Raw genomic sequence first — 17,681 nt, 5'->3', positions numbered from 1 at the left:
TGCACTCATGCATTCTTGGTGTGAGTGTTCATCCTCTCATCTGCAGTGAGATGGGGCGCTCTGTGCTCAGCGACATGCCGTTCCCTCCGCCTGCGGAGTTCTCCCTGGAAACACTGCTGGACAGCACGCCCCCGGGGTTCAGTGAACCGTGGTGCAGTAGAACAGGGTGCAAACACACACAAAGGGGCAGCTGTCCAGGCCAAATCAGGGGTGGGGGTACTAAGACCTCCTCTCCCGCTCCCACCCCCAGCGGCAGCACTTGAGTTGCAGCGGACAGTCACAGTCCACGCACATGGCAAGGAAAATGAAACAGCTCTCTGGTTCTAGCATCTGTCACCTCACTGGCTACGCTTACGGTTTGGCAAGAGTCATCCCCAGCATGTTTTGCTGCACAGTTCCTTGAGGGGCTGCATGATGAGCCAGCACCAAGCATGCATCCCTGGAGCGCTGTGAAAATGCAGGAAGGTTTGAGCTGCTCAGATGGCACCATTGCTCATGTACACAAGCCATTGCCACTTTTCTTCAACTGGTGGTGTCCCTGTCAAGGACCGTGAAGGTCATGTTGCTGTTCTCTTGCCTCGTCCTCTCTGGGCATCCGCTGAGGGTTTGGAGGGCAGCGCTAACTCAAAATGATACTGAATGAGATGGTTATATAAAGTCCCTCAAAAATGTGCTGCTGATAACACAAGCCAAAAGGGAGAGAAAACAAATGCTAAGAGCTGGATGAAAAATGACTAATCCAATTTTTCCACACATACTACTGCAGTGTGAAGTCCTCCCCAGGCCAGCATGCCAGCCCCACTCCTGGAAGGCTTCCTGAGTCCTGGGAGGGCCACTCCTTCCATGTTCCTGAGGGCTGCAGAGACCGTCACCTGGCTGGGGCTGGGGGCTGCCAGGTGAGGGTGGGGCCCAGGCCTTCAGCTGGCAGCGGGGACAAGAAAGACAACTCACAACTGCCATGGTGTGGAGAGCTCTCTGAAGAGGCAGTCTACTGTAAACTTTCAAACACTTCTGGAAAATTAGGACCATCTGCTGCCAAAGTCCAACGGCTCTGAGAAGCTGCAGATGCTGGGCAGGAAGCGGAGACTGAGACAGGCAAGACAGCTTTCGGCCTGGCATCCAAGTCCATGCACTACCGCACTACCGTGCAGCCCCGTCTGAGAGGGGCAGGGCGAGGCTCTGGGACCTGGCCAGTCACCCATTCGGGCCATGTCCACCGGCATTAAAGGGACAGACCTCATTTAGATGAGCAGTTTCCTAACTAAGCTGAATGGAAGAATCTCCGGGGAAGTTGTACAGAAAGACAGAAACCTGAAACCCATCTTCCTGAAGACTTTTAAGACAGAAAATCTGGAGTAAGACGAAAAAATTCTAACAGTCTCTGGAGGACTCTAGCAATCTACCAGGTTTTAAAATACCAAGCATCAGAGAAACAAGCTTTGTTATCCCAAGGTGGAATTTTGACACCCCAAGTATCTCTCTATCCGTAAGATGCCCATGTAAATCTCTGCAGGACGTGAGAAAGGACACAAGGATGGAGACTGAGATTTTGCCCAGGGAGAGGTACTGGACACTGGAAAGAAATCCTTGGGGATTCCAGGCTCCCAAGAGGGATGGTGAGGACAGCACAGGGAAAGATATGGGAAGGGACAGGCCCACGCGATCTCAGCTAAACAGTGTCTCCTCCTGTCCCTCTGGCTCCAGGTGACAAGGTGGCAAGAATGAACACTACCTAACATTTATTGAATGTGTGCTGCATGCTAAGTGTTTTAATTCAGTTACTACTAACACTCATGACTTCACAATGATGGCTACGTAGAATTTATATTCCCATTTTGCAGATGAGGAGACTGAGACATAGTGAGACTAGGCAACTTGTTCAAGAACAGAGGCAGAATGGGGCCCTGGGAAGCCTGACTAGAGAGCCCTTCTTAGGCACTGTGTGATATAGAAGGCATCTCCAAACTATACCAAAAGGCAATTAATGAGAAAAGAGCAAAGGAGGGAATATTAGGTAGAAAAAATTGTCTAAGACCCTCCAATGCCTATGACCAGTCTAGATCCTGTCTTCCTGAAATGATTGGCTGACAGCTTTGTGCTCAATAATATTCTTAAACAACGACATAACATGCACACCTCAGGTTCTTGTGAATGCTATGACATACAGGCACATATATATGCTCGTGGCAACTAACAAGAAGAGTGTACATCCCTTCCAAGTACTACTGTGTGGCAGCCATGCCTGGGCTATGGAGCCATGATGGTGGAATGCATTCCTGGGAAGCAGCAGGGAAAGGGGTGGGTGGTTATTACACAGCACCTTTCAACTAAAAGCCTCCAGGACCAGGGTGGTGGTGACGGGGCAGATGAACACCTCTCTCATGTTAGAAAGCGGTAGGGCTTTGTGAGGCAGGGATCACGGTCAGGACAGTACCCTAACCGCACCCCTTCTTGCTCTGTCTCTAGCAGCAATACATACTCTTCCTTTCAGCGGACAGCGCCTGCATCGGGCCTTTTCACCCTCTGCTTCACCTGGAAGAGTATCTGAGCTTAAGTAGCTTGAAAGTGTTAAGTAGCAACTTTCCTTTGCAGTTACTTTGCTGACAGAGACAGGAGAAACCTGTAATCATAAAAAAGACTGATTGGGCTAATTGCATAAAGTTTATTTCCCCTTTCTAATAAATGTTTACCATCCAATGTTTATAACTTTTACGTTTGGGCTTTCTTGAAATGCTTTATTGAATGAAAAACATCACATTACCATTGGCTAAAAGAGGAGACAGCTGTATCTGCCAATAACTTTTGTAACAAATGCCAGCTATTGATGCCAATTTTTTTTCTAGTTCATCTTTCCATCGACAGCTTTGAGCCTTACAACACTAGCATTCTGCAGACAGACGTGAAGGACTCAGTGGTGATAGTGTGCCTAGGGAGAGGTACTGGACACTGGACCCGCACCCGTGTGTGGGCCTCCAGAGTCCTAAAAATTAATACGGACTGTATTTTAATTTTTCTCAGTTCCCTGGTATGCAAATATTTGAGAAACCAGCAACCTGGTTAATATTTAAAGCCTACACTGCTCCTAAAGCAATTGCAGCAATGCTTTTCTAAGGTTATTTACCTACACCTTTGAGTAGGGAAATGATCTTTAAATTGATCGGTCTTAAAACAGCTATGAATCACGAGTGGCAGAAGAACATACAGAGAGGACCAGTCAGAAAGAAGGTCTGCATTCAAAATTCCACCCAACACCTGGCCATTCTGTGCTTCTGGAGATACCTGATGGACGTTTCTCAGGGTATGTGGCGAATGCATAATTATAAAATACATAAGATAACCAAGAAAACAATTAAACTGGAAGTGTTTTCAAAATATAAAACACTCTAAATTTGTAATATAGTAATGTATGTGTTTTTTGGTCAACACATAACAAGATCTGGCCCTGGGTTTACTAACCACCGTAATTTTGAATTGGTGAAGAGTCTAAATGGTATTTTGAGATGTCGGCCACAATTTACATGGTATAAAAATTTCTGTGATTCCGTGGCCGGGCATGGTGGCTCGCGCCTGTAGTCCCAGTACTTAGGGAGGCTGAGGAGGGTGGATCACCTGAGGTTAGGAGTCTGAGACCAGCCTGGCCAACATCGCGAAACCCTGTCTCTACTAAAAATACAAAAATTAGCCGGGCATGGTGGAAGACACCTGCAATCCCAGCTTCTTGGGAGGCTGAGGCGGAAGAATTGCTTGAATCTGGGAGGTGGATGTTGCAGTGAGCCGAGACTGTGCCATTGCACTCCAGCCCTGGTGACAGAGCGAGACCCCATCTCAAAAAAAAAAAAAATTCTGTGATTCCTAATCACAGTGGCAGTCACGGGTATGGCTAAGACTGCTGTGGTTTGCCGCCAGCATTCGGGATGGAAGAGAACACTAACTTCCATTAGAACTTGAAGAAAAAGAAAAGTGTAATCTCTTTCCTAACCTGGTTCACCAATTCTCTGAAATCTATCCAAGGACCCTAGGTAAGCAGCCCTGCCTTGGCACAATAACACAGGTGTGTTGATGAGAAACGCCACCCCCTGACACCAGGCAGGTCTCTCCCTCCTACCAGGGAACAGTGTGGGCTCATTTTGAGGCAGGCAAGCTATTTTCCCTCAGAAGAGGCAGCAGCAACATGAAAACTGCCCATCACTAGTCATGATGGTATTTTTTTCAAAACATAATCTACCCAGTTTCTTTGCTTACTTCTCTATGTATCAGAAAAATAAAAAGCAAATGTTCAACTCCTCAGCACTGGCGTGGCTCACAGTTTTATTCTCTTGGCAGTGTCCAGCCTCTGTCATATTTCATCATTTTTTGTCTCATAATATACTTAAAAGTTCTAGAAAATGTTAAGATAAGATACAAAGACATACACACACATCCCCAAAACTGCTGGCCCATTAATGCTCAGGTGCTTTTCTAAGCTACACTCGGGCTCCGCACACAGGAACACCAGTGAGGGGATGACCAGTTCTTAGCAACAATCTTCGTGGGGGCCCAGGGCTTTGGAATATGAATAGTGTTCTTACTTCCTAATACGAATGGGATTAAGAGAACAGGAGTTGTAATTCCTTCACCCCTAAAACTCCTGACTATGAACATTCTTCTTTCGTTTTACAGCATCTAGCAAGTAGTAGTATTTTTCGTGTTAAAGGAGGCCAACATTGGTTTGAAGAATATTGTTGAGAATTTTGCATCAAAGTTCCCTCTGAAACAACTGCAGACACCTTAAGATGTCATGACATCACTGGTGTGACTGCTGATGAGAAAACTGGACCATTAGTGGTATCTTTCTGGATATACAGGATGGTCATGGTGCCTCAGGAAGACACACATCTAAACTGAACATGTCAAGAACCCTAATGGGAATTATATATGTTTCTTAATGGCATGGAGTATAAATGGTTAATATGCATTTATGATCCATCCTGACATGATCTGTTTCTATTGTGCTTCATCACAGGAATAAGCAATATGTGATGATATTTTCTTTTCTTTCTTGGCACATTAGCTAAAACTCTGTTGTTAGTTATTGGTTGCTTTACAGGTGACATTGTAATCTTTAACTCGTCACATTCTGCCATTATGTAAAATTATTCCAGGCCAGGCGCAGTGGCTCACACCTATAATCCCAGCACTCTGGGAGGCTGAGGCAGGGGATCACTTGGGGTCAGGAGTTCGTGACCAGCCTGGCCAACATGGTGGAACCCTGTCTCTACTAAAAATACAAAAATTAGCTGGGTGTGGTGGCGCACGCCTTAATCACAGCTACTCGGGAGGCTGAGACAGGAGAATCACTTGAACCTGGGTGGGTGGTGGAGGTTGCAGTGAGCTGATATCGAGCCACTGTACTCCCGCCTGGGTGACAAGAGCGAAACTCCACCTCAAAAAAAGAAAAAATTATTCCACCTCACATATAGTATAAAAACTGTATAATAGTATACAGTTATGCATCACTCAACAATGAGAATATGTTCTGAGAAATGCATCAGGCAGTCCTGTCATTGTGCAAGCATCATAGAATGCACAAACCTAGAAGGCATAGCCTACTACACACCTAGGCTCTGTGGTGTAGCCTATTGCTCCTTTCCTCCTAGGCTACAAACCTGTATAGCACTGCCTTCTGTAGGCAACTGTAACACAATGGTATTTTGTGTATCTAAACATTGAAAAGGTATAAAAATATGGTATAAAAGGTTAAAAATGGTACACTCTACGGGGCAGTTCCATTATAATCTTACAGGACCACCATCACGTATGCAGCTGATACTGACTGAAACGTCATGATGAGGCGCATGACTGTACTTCCATTTCTCCCTTTCTGGCCTTTGTACAAATGTCATACCCTTTACTTTTACGTATATCAAAAACCCTAAACTAATGTATTAGTTTCCTATGGCAAATCTGTATTAGTTTCCTATTGCTGCTACTACAAACTTAGTGGCTTAAAACAACACAATTCTCTTATAGTTCTGGATGTCAGAAGTCCAAAATTAGTCTCACTGAGCTAAAGCCAAGGTGTCAATAGGGCTGGTTCCTACTGCGAGGCTGTGAGGTTTCCTTGCCTTTTCCAGCTTCTCATAGCTGTTGCACTCCTTGGCTCATAGCCCCTTCCTTGCATCACTCCGACTTCGTGCTTCTATTGCAACATGTCTTATTACTCACCCTGATCTCCTGCCTCCTTCTTATTAAGGACTCTTGAGTACACTGGGCCACCCAGATAATCCAGGAAAATCTCCCCATCTCAAGATATTTAGCCACACCAGCAAAGTCCTTTTCACCATATAAAGTAACATTCGCAGGTTCTGGGGATAGGACATAAAGATCTACCACAATTATATTCTTACTGTTTTTCATAAAACACAGTTGTTTAAATGATCAATGATCTTTTGAAGACTTTGAGTATAGCTAAATCTATCATATATTTGCCCATGAAATTACTACTTCCAGAGCTCTTCATTTCTTTGTGTAGATCCATATTTCCACCCAGTAGCATTTTCTGTGGAAGATTTCCTTTAATATTTCTTATAACGTGGGCCTCTTGGTGATACATTTTTTTTTCAGTTTTCAGAAAAACTGCATTTCACGTTTAATTTTGAAAGATATTTTTGCTGGGTATAGAATTGTAGGCTGACAGCCCTTTTTCTTTTAGTACTTTACAATGTTTCTCCGTTGTCCTTTCACTTATACTGTTTCTAATGAGAGGCATATTGTCAGTTTTACCTTTATCTGTATATAACTTGTTTTTTTTTCTCTGGCTCCTTGAAGATTTTCTCTTTTCACTGCTTTTAAACAATTTGATTATAGCAAGTATTTTTCTAGATTTCTTTATGTTTCTTGTGCTTGGGGATCCTTGAGCTTCTTGAATCTGTGGTCTTACAGTTTTCATCAAATTTGAAAAATTTTTGGCTAGTATTTCTTCAAATATTTTTCCTGTCCCCTGCCTCATCTCTTTTAGAGGTGTTAATTACATATTTATTAGGCCACTTTAAGCCTCACAGGTCGCAAAACTGTATTTTGTTTTCAGTTTGTGTCTCAGTTTGGATAGTTTTGATTGTTTTGTTTTCAGGTTCACCAATCTTCTCTTCTACAATTTTTAATTTGCCATCAATCACATTCAGGGTATCTTTCATTTAAGATATTGTAGTTTTCCCTCCAAGAAACTCCATTTTATCTTTTTTTTTTTTTAGCTTCTTTCATTTTTTATTTATTTATTATTATTATACTTTAAGTTCTAGGGTACGTGTGCATAACGTGCAGGTTTGTTACATATGTATACTTGTGCCATGTTGGTGTGCTGCACCCATCAACTCAACAGCACCCATCAACTCGTCATTTACATCAGGTATAACTCCCAGTGCAATCCCTCCCCCCTCCCCCCTCCCCATGATAGGCCCCGGTGTGTGATATTCCCCTTCCCGAGTCCAAGTGATCTCATTGTTCAGTTCCCACCTATGAGTAAGAACATGCGGTGTTTGGTTTTCTGTTCTTGCGATAGTTTGCTAAGAATGATGGTTTCCAGCTGCATCCATGTCCCTACAAAGGACACAAACTCATCCTTTTTATGGCTGCATAGTATTCCATGGTGTATATGTGCCACATTTTCTTAATCCAGTCTGTCACTGATGGACATTTGGGTTGATTCCAAGTCTTTGCTATTGTGAATAGTGCCGCAATAAACATACATGTGCATGTGTCTTTAGAGCAGCATGATTTATAATCCATTGGGTATATACCCAGTAATGGGATGGCTGGGTCATATGGTACCTCTAGTTCTAGATCCTTGAGGAATCGCCATACTGTTTTCCATAATGGTTGAACTAGTTTATATGCCCACCAACAGTGTAAAAGTGTTCCTATTTCTCCACATCCTCTCCAGCACCTGTTGTTTCCTGCCTTTTTAATGATTGCCATTCTAACTGGTGTGAGATGGTATCTCATTGTGGTTTTGATTTGCATTTCTCTGATGGCCAGTGATGATGAGCATTTTTTCATGTGTCTGTTGGCTGTATGAATGTCTTCTTTTGAGAAATGTCTGTTCATATCCTTTGGCCACTTTTTGATGGAGTTGTTTGTTTTTTTCTTGTAAATTTGTTTGAGTTCTTTGTAGGTTCTGGATATTAGCCCTTTGTCAGATGAGTAGATTGCAAAACTTTTCTCCCATTCTGTAAGTTGCCTGTTCACTCTGATGGTGGTTTCTTTTGCTGTGCAGAAGCTCTTTAGTTTAATTAGATCCCATTTGTCAATTTTGGCTTTTGCTGCCGTTGCTTTTGGTGTTTTAGACATGAAGTCTTTGCCCGTGCCTATGTCCTGAATGGTACTACCTAGGTTTTCTTCTAGGATTTTTATGGTATTAGGTCTAACATTTAAGTCTCTAATCCATCTTGAATTAATTTTCATATAAGGAGTAAGGAAAGGATCCAGTTTCAGCTTTCTACTTATGGCTAGCCAATTTTCCCAGCACCATTTATTAAATAGGGAATCCTTTCCCCATTTCTTGTTTCTCTCAGGTTTGTCAAAGATCAGATGGCTGTAGATGTGTGGTTTTATTTCTGAGGACTCTGTTCTGTTCCATTGGTCTATATCTCTGTTTTGGTACCAGTACCATGCTGTTTTGGTTACTCTAGCCTTGTAGTATAGTTTGAAGTCAGGTAGCGTGATGCCTCCAGCTTTGTTCTTTTGACTTAGGATTGTCTTGGAGATGCGGGCTCTTTTTTGGTTCCATATGAACTTTAAAGCAGTTTTTTCCAATTCTGTGAAGAAACTCATTGGTAGCTTGATGGGGATGGCATTGAATCTATAAATAACCTTGGGCAGTATGGCCATTTTCACGATATTGATTCTTCCTATCCATGAGCATGGTATGTTCTTCCATTTGTTTGTGTCCTCTTTTATTTCACTGAGCAGTGGTTTGTAGTTATCTTTTTAAAATAGATATCTTCCATGTTTCTACTTAATATGTTTAATCTTCTGCTATCTCAACCTGACATATCATCATAATTCCTGTTCTAATGTCCTTGACACAGGTAATTATCTCACCTGTGTCATTACTAGGTTGATTTTGATTGATTTATTTTCCCCCTCATTATGGTGGATATATTTTCCTACTTCTTTGCGTGCCTGGAAGTTTTTTATTTGATGCTAGACATTGTGATTTTATTTTATTGAGTGATAAATAGTTTTGTACTTCTACAAATGTATCCAAGCTTTGTTCTAGGACTGGGTTAAATTACTTGGAAATAGTTTGATTCTTTGAGATGTTGGTTTTAAGCTTTATTATATGGGACCAGATCAGCATTTAGCGTGGGGCTAATTTTCCATGTTACTGAAGGAAAACTCTCTTGTGCCCTACTTGATGACTGTGTGAGCTCCAGAGAGTCTTCCCTCTAACTCTTTTAGATGGTTCTTTTCCTGGCCTTGGGTAGTTTTTCACACACCTCTGCTGACCACTAAACTGAACATTCATAGGGGACTCTGCAGATTTCCCGGTTCTCTCTGCAGCTCTTTCTCCAGTGGTCCTCTGCCTTGTGAACTCTAGCTGCCTTAGCTTCCCTGTACAACCAGCTCTGTTTCCTCAACTCAGGAGGACTCAGAGCTGCTCTTCTGCAGCTCTCCCTCCCTGTGCCACTGCCTGGAGACTGCCCAGGCCATAGGACAGGATAATTATAGGGCTCACCTCACTTATTTCACATCTCTCAAGGATCACAGGTGTTTGCTGCTTGGAAATCATTGTTTCATAAATTTTACCTGTGTTTTTTTATTTGTTTCATAAGGAAAATAAATCTGGCCCTTGTTACACCCTCTTGGCTGAAAGCAAAAGTTGGGATGAGAAATTTAAAAGCAACGTTAGGACTGTGATCATTTCATTACATGATATCCATTTCAGTCCGCAAGGGCATGAAAGAGAAATAATGGCTATAAAAGTCAATTATGGCACTAGATTAAAAGGCCTTTCTGATTGGCTCCGGTGGGTCTCTGGCTGCATGAACAATACAGGTTTTAAATGATGCTTAATTTTCCATATCTCCCAGGAGTTCAATATAGAGAAATGCTTATTCTGGAGATGTACAGATAAATTAGCTCTGTCCCCTCACAGATGGGAATCGGTGTTATCCAGAAAGGTAGTAACACAGATATCAGCTCTCCCTATTGGGCACCAACCTTATTGACAGACCCAGTTCCCTGTACTTGTCATGTATTAACTGACCAGAAGCCTGAGGATTTACTAATGAAGACTCTAAGGCATTGAGAGAGATGATCTCTAGGAACCAGCTGGCAAGTCACTCACTGCCAGACTCTTTGCACTACCTTGAATGGCTTCTTGTCCTTGGAAGAAGCCATGAAAATGGTTTATATGAACCCCTGCAAGAAAAATGACAAGGTCTTATGTGTTACGTTGGTGAACCAGAGGAAAAATGTGAAATCAGGCTTAGAGAGTAATACATTGTACAGGGAGGTCTCTAACGGTTTCTTCCTCAAATCTGAGCTATTCCACAAGTTCATCAACAGCTGAGGAAGCCACATAAGGAAGGCTTAACAAATCTGCTGTTAGGGTCATGTCTGGATCTCAGCACAACACATACTTAATGAGCACCTACTATGTGCCAGGTACTGCTCAAGGCAGTTGAGAAACACTGGTGAGCACAAGCAAAGATTGCTGCCCTGGAAGGGTTTATAATCTAGAAGAAGGAGATACAGGTATAGCTATAATCAAAAGGTGAGTTACAGAGTATATTAAAAGATGGTAAGTATCTGAAAGCAGGGCTTTCCTTTAATGAATTAGGAGATGTGAATGCTGCACAGGTGGACAGGGGAGGGTACTAGACTGTCATCTTAAAGAGGGTGGTCAGGGTAGGCCTCATTGAGAAGTTTATATTTATAAACAAAACAAAAAACAAAAAACAAAAAAAAAAACAGAATCAAAAAAGATGAGGGAATTAGTTATGCAGATAACTGGGAGAAGAGTGGCAGGGAGGAGGAAACAGCCAGCACGAAGCAAGTGTGTCCCTGCTCGGGTCCAAGAAGAACAGGATAACCAGTACAGCTGGAACAGAGTAAGTGCAGGGGAGCATAGGGCAGGATGAGGCCCAGAAGGAAGAAGGGAGGGGGCACACACCCACACCAACAAGGCAGCATTGCACGGAAGAATTGAGGGATAACAGCATATGTACGCTCTCCTGCCATACCCAACATCAACCACAGCACAGGCAAAACCTACACACAACCCTACAAAAGCAGGGAAGGTGCAGACTGTTGATAGAGCAGGGCCTGGAGCCCTGAAGTGTGGCACTGTCTTCACCTGGACTTGACTGATACATGTCCCAGGCCTAGGGCAGCATGCCCCAAGTCCTTGGTTCTCAAAGGGTTCACAGGGAAGCATCTGGTCTTCTGCATTTTCTTCCCCAAATGAGTATCAGTGTGTTGGAGAGAGTGAGTTCTAGATTTCTCTTCAAAGAATCAATACGTCAGTATGTTCAGTTCTTTGTCCTCCATTTTAAAGTTTAATTTCCTCATAGTTTCCGTAAACAACCTTTTCCACCAGTTTTAATCAGTAGTTCACACCTGTTCCCCTGGTCACCTGCTTTGACCTGAGTCACCCCTGGTCACCTGCTCTAACCTAAGTCACCTTTAGTTTTTAGTTCCCTGTTTCTAACCGTCTTTCCTGCCAAACTGCTCACCTCGCCACTCTGGCTCATACCCTTGCTCTCTTTGAAATAGCCAATCGGAATTAGCTTAGACTGTGCGGTCCAACCCTAGCCAAAAGGTGAATGACACAGCAGTAGGGGCTACCTGCGACAGGAATAAGAACCCCTTCCCCTCCCTTGCTCAGGTGTATTCTTGCCATTGCTCCATCCACGAGTGACACTTTCTATCTTTTGCTGAGAAAATTCTTTGAGCACTCGTTCTTCTTTTCGGCACTGAGGAACAAGCATTTGTTTCTAACAATCGTGACATTTTCTCCAGTGTGCAGTCACTGCTACCCCACAGTCAGATTCCTCTAAAGCAAGTGTCACTAGCCTTGCAAGCAGGACTATCACCACTGACCAGCTGAGGCTGGTGGCCATCAAGGGGACTGTCATTCCATCACTCCCCTAAGAAATCCTTTCTGCTAGTTATTGGAGAGGAAAGCACACATTTATTATATTGCTGGTGAAACTCTCAAGGCAAAAGCAAGCAGGAAAACATATTTTGCAGTTCCTTGGGAGCTCAGGAATAAATGTTCAGCTTCAATGTAACAGGCACATGGGAAGATCTCACTTGATATGCATCTGGATTTTGAGCTTCTAGGGAGAAAGGAGTCACAAAGCTAAGCGAATCATTGCTTGTTGCCCTCTAATTGAATTCCTCTAATGAAAAGATTATTCTGAAGGAAAATAAAATACCACATCCCCTGCCTCCTCTCTTTGGGGTCTGTCTTTGAATGCCAGTAGCTTTCCTTTCCTTTCCTCCCTCAGTAACAGATATCCCTGGGCTTGCCTTCCAGCCCACCTCTTTCCAGCTGGGTGAGCCTGGCTTGTTTCCTAATCTCTCTTAGCTTCTATATTCTCATCTGTTAAAATGGGTTTAAAAGCCCTTGCCTTTGGGGTTGCAGTCGGGGTTGTGTGTGACAGTGCAAGGACAAAGTCCAGCCTGGGAGACTGTGAGACCCCAGTATAAGTGTCTCCCTCCCTCTGTCCCTCCTCATCCAATGGGGATGCAAGTGCTTGGCTCCTAGAAGGGAAAACAGCTCCAGCTCTCAGGCAGCAGGCAGTCTCTGCCCAGCCCCCACCCCACTTAATCCTGCCCTGTAAGGACCAGCTCAGCCTGGCCTGCCACATCTCACTGGTGGAGGACTCCAGAGTGGGCAGAGTGAGCACTCTGTCCCTTGGCTCAGCTGGGCACTATCCACTTCCCCACTCCCGGTGTCTGGGGCCCTTTTCTCTGCGTGACGTCCTCCCTGGTTATCCCATCCACACAATCTCATGCTGTCTCCACATCATCAAGGGACTCCCTGAAACCTGCTCTTTCCTGGTATCTCTGTAGCATCCATGCACTGTAGGGACTGAAGAGGCAGACAGGATGCCTCTTGGCAGGCACTGTGTATGTGCATGAGAGCCTTCATGCTGAAGCCACACAGTGGCTGATGGTGAGTTTGGACACTGCTGCAGGATGCTGGGGACAATCACATCCTAGGGCTCATCACATCTCCCCATGAAGGTGTCCTTCAACCCTGCGTCTTGGGGTGGGAGGTACAGGCATCCTGTGGGAGGTTGACATGGGTGACAGCTTCCCATTAGTCTCTGGAGGGGACCCTTGCAGGCATGCTCCCCCGGGGAATGGCAGGGCAGAATCAGCACTATGGTGTGGATAAACGTCCTTTGGGGAAAACAGCCCCCAGGAGGAAACAGCCTGGTTTTAAGGAGCTGCCCTTTTTTGCGACCCCAAAGATGGCAGGCAATGCCCCACCTGTAGGTTGTGCCCCAATTTCCTAAACTAACTTATACTTAGGAAGCACTCAAGAGGCAGCATCTGTCTCCAGGAGTTCTGGCTAATGGGCACTGGGACTGCATTCTGGAGGCAGCCTGCATGTACGTGTGTGCCTTGGTGCTGCTCCCAAGTGCTTGCTCCAAGAACCTGCCCAGCCATCCACACATCCTCCTTGGGACCAGGTGTGCTTCTGAATGCCAGTGCTGGGACAGCCCTTCCTCAGGCTGACCACCTGCTGCCTAGCTGCTGAGTTCCTCATACTCCTAGCTGGTTCCCCTATTTCTGTCCTCTCTCTCTATAGGATGGTGCAGGCTCTGCTCCCCTAGTCCTGTCACTGCCAGGGCCAGGTGGACCACAGGCTCCTGGCCTTCCCCTGTGGCCAGGGCCTTCCCTGTCTGCTACACAGATGGCCACAGGCATGGAGACTGCCCTGCCCTGGGTACCCACATGCCCCTCTTGGCACCCCCCACCCATAAAACCAGTCAAGCCACGGACCTTGGTGTTTGCATCATGGTGAAAAAGTGTGCACTCAGGGGTGAATGAGACTTGAGGTCAAATCCTCGCTCTACTACCTACCAACCAAGCCATTTTGAATGTTTGCTTACTTTGACTTGGTGTTGTCACCTGGAAACCATGGACAGGATCTCGGGAGCTATGGTGATGACTAATTGGGATCATACATGTTGGAAGCTTTAGTACCAAACACATAGGTAATGTTCAATAAGCGGTAACTATTTAATGGGGTTATTATCATATAATCAATTTTTTACTTGTTAAATTTTCCCAATTTGATATGCTCAAATGTTTAATAGTTTTAACCCTCTTGTTTATCCATGCAGGGTTTGAAGTCAGGTGACAGTGTCCTGCGTCTCTAGTGTCCTAAGTGTTCCATATTAAAATGTTAGGCTACCGGAGTCAGTGGTAACCCTGAAGCATTCCCCTGCAAAAGTGCCCGTGTGGGGGACTGTGTGTAGACATGTGCCTGCAATTGCATGTGTAGGTGTGTATGTGCGTATGGCTATATGGGGTGCACATGTGCAAATGCCTGTGAGGGTGTGTTTATGCATGTCTCTGTATGCGAACGTGTGTGTGCATATATATGTATATGAGCGCCGAACATGTGTGTGCATACATGTATACGTGTGCTTGTGTGTGTATGTGCATGTGCTGAGTGTGAATGCCCATGTCCTCCAGCAGAAGCCAGTACTGCTGCGGGAGGGCTGGACCCATGCTCTGTCCCGAGCCAGTCCTCCCAGGGCTGCTTACCTCCATGTTTCTGCAGAAGGTGGCATTGGTGCCAAACAGGATCTGGCACTGCTCGTTGGCACTGTAGTGCATGCCCGGCAGCTTGTGCGGGAGGCGTACCATGTGCTGGCTTCTGGGGTCCGTGACTTGCAAGCAGGTGCTGACTTTTGACCTGAAACAGCCAAGAGGCAAGTTGACTTGCAAATGTGCGCTGCCTAGGTTTTTGTTTTGTTTTGTTTTGAGTTTTCAGTCACTGAGAAGGAGGCACCTCTACGTTCTTTATGGAAAAAGGACGCAAGCACTGGACACACGGACTGCGCTTTTTTGCTGTGCATTCCTTTTTCTACATGGCCAAATGTGAATCTTCGCTCTGAAGGCAATAAGAACCTGGAGACTCAGGAGGGGTGTAGGAATGACATCCATGAGGCTGATGGACTTTTATTGGGGAGTTTGAAAGCTTTCTTTGATGAAAATGATTTTGGAATAGATTATCATATCTTCTTAGACTATGGCTTTGAGAAAATACTATCATGAATAACGAACAAGTTAGACTTGTTTTACTTTAAATAAAATCAAAGTACTTATTTCCAACTCTTCAGGTTCTCTTTGAGTGCTTGTGGGGCCTCGGTGTTTCACTTGATCCCGCTGTCCCTGAAAGCCACTGGCAATACCTGCCAAGGACTTCAGGATTTCAACAGGGGTAGGAGCATTAATTTACAATGACAGGTGCATCTCTAAAAGAGTGAACTGGGGGCCGGGTTCGGGGGCTCACGCCAATAATCCCAGCACTTTGGGAGGCTGAGGTGGGTGGATCACTTGCGGTCAGGAGCTCGAGACCAGCCTGGCCAATATGGGGAAACTCCCATCTCTACTAAAAACACAAAAATTAGCCAGGCATGGTTGTAGTCCCACCTGTAGTCCCAGCTACTTGGAAGGCTGAAGCAGGAGAATTGCTTGAACTCAGGAGGCTGAGGTTGCAGTGAGCCAAGACTGCGCCACTGAACTCCAGCCTGGGTGAGAGAGTGAGACTCTGACTCATAAATAAATAAATGAATAAGTGAACTGGGGATTGCGAGGCTCTGGCTCTAAAGGAGGTTACTTACTACAATGCTTTTATTTCTCAATTTCTAAAGGCAGATGGTTTAAGGCAGAAAACCCAGTCACTTGCCAAGATTATTAAGGAAAAAGTTGCATGAACACGAGACACACAGACTGATCCTGGTTTACTTCTTCTGGGCTCAGACACACAATACTTCTCACCAGTGGGACCAGTGCTATGTACGTGAGCAAATAAAAACACCCCACCTTGGCCGGGTGCGGTAGCTCACACATATAATCCCAACACTTTGGGAGGCCGAGGCAGGCAGATCACCTGGGATCAGGAGTTCAAGACCAGCCTGGCCAACATGGCAAAACCTCATCTCTACTAAAAATACAAAAATTAGCTGGGTGTGATGGCGCATGCCTATAATCCCAGCTACTGGGGAGGCTCAGGCAGGAGAATCGCTTGAACCCGGGAGGCAGAGGTTGTAGCGAGCCAAGATCGCGCCACTGCATTCCAGCCTGGGAGACAGAGTGAGACTCCATCTCAAAAAACAAACAAACAAACAAACAAATAAACCAACCAACAAACCAACCAACCCACTCCATCTTGTCACCATGACCCTTGTGGGTAAAGCGAAATAACATCGAGGGGCTTGCAGCATTTCTTAAGATCTGTGGTATCAAATACTCAGTGGGAAGTGGACTATATTAAAAGTAATGAGTGCATTTTTAAGCTGGTTTGCCACTGAACAATATCCCCATCAACAGGGAACGTCATGAAAAAAGACCTGGGATGGCCCCTTTGCCACTACATCCTGAATTCACCGGGTACTTGAACGTGTTACTGGACTGAGAAGCTCCATCTGCAGGTGAGACTCGCCGACTCACTGCTGTCTCCCAGGGTGCCTGAATTAACATGGCTAAGTAGTTCAGTGACCAGTGTCTGCACAGTCACTCTGTAAATTCAACCCTGAGGTCTTGACACTAAGGGACCCGCCCCGTCCATGGATATAAACTGTTTGACAAAGGTCTGAAACCAGATGGCCGATTCTTCCACAGAAATCTGAGAATGGAAGGGTGCATTTCTTCTGGGAAGAAAGTAGCAGTGAGATAAACACAGCCCTCCCCTCCCCAGAGGTGAGGAAGGTCAGCAAACCCACCCCGCAACCCCCAGCAAATTCACTCCCTCTAGGGAAGCGGCCTCCGTCTCCACACCAGGAAATGCTCCATTCTGCAGCAGCCCAGGGGCGCCCCAAGGTGGTGACCACTGCAGAGGAACCAAATGGTTTCTTTTCAAGACAGGGTAACTATGCTGATATTTCAATCGATTGGCAATTACGTAATGATCACCCGCTGTGCGCCCGTCGCTGGAGCAGATGCGCACGCGGAAGATGTTCTTGCCATTATAGGACACTCTGTGCTGACTGCCTCTTGAGGCTAGATGCAAATCCCAAAAGAGAGTCGTTTCTCCACTTCACACTTGCTGAGACTCCAATACTTTTGTCTTTTGGAAGTACTTCTGATTGCATTCATCCTATAGAATAATTCCAGGACTTACTTGAGGAAGTTTTCAAGGTCATCTCGGCTGCAGGAGGACCAAGAGAGGTCACTTGGGTTCCGGCCTTTCACCCACTCTCCCGACATGATGTGGGACCTGCCAGCGCAGGATGAGTGGTCATCATCGTGGTTCATGCCCAAGCTGTCCAAGAAGGAGAAGAAGAGAGGGATGCTTATGCTACAGGCTTCTCATTTCCAGTTCCAGGTGCAAGCGGACCATGCTAAGCTAAATCAACTGTTAAAAACAAAAACTGACATAAGGTGTAAGTGGTTCTCACAGAACAGACCCACAGTCATGTGTTTTCAGAGAAATAGAAGGCAAGGATTTG

General features: G+C 45.1%; 1 protein-coding gene across 6 annotated transcripts in view; it reads right to left on the bottom strand.

The window, feature by feature from the left end:
- The window catches only part of ADAMTS17 (ADAM metallopeptidase with thrombospondin type 1 motif 17), a 363,335-nt gene that overhangs the window by 160,953 nt on the left and 184,701 nt on the right, over positions 1–17,681 (bottom strand). For all 6 annotated transcript variants that reach the window (XM_050799681.1, XM_050799677.1, XM_050799676.1 and 3 more), the window contains 2 exons: positions 17,354–17,494; positions 14,773–14,923 (listed from right to left, as the gene is read on the bottom strand). In XM_050799681.1, coding sequence (XP_050655638.1) covers positions 14,773–14,923; positions 17,354–17,494 — 292 coding nt within the window. The remainder of the gene's footprint in view (positions 1–14,772; positions 14,924–17,353; positions 17,495–17,681) is intronic.

Source organism: Macaca thibetana, chromosome 7 (assembly GCF_024542745.1).
Source record: "Macaca thibetana thibetana isolate TM-01 chromosome 7, ASM2454274v1, whole genome shotgun sequence".
NCBI lineage: Eukaryota > Metazoa > Chordata > Mammalia > Primates > Cercopithecidae > Macaca > Macaca thibetana.
This window is presented reverse-complemented; position numbering and strand designations above follow the sequence as displayed.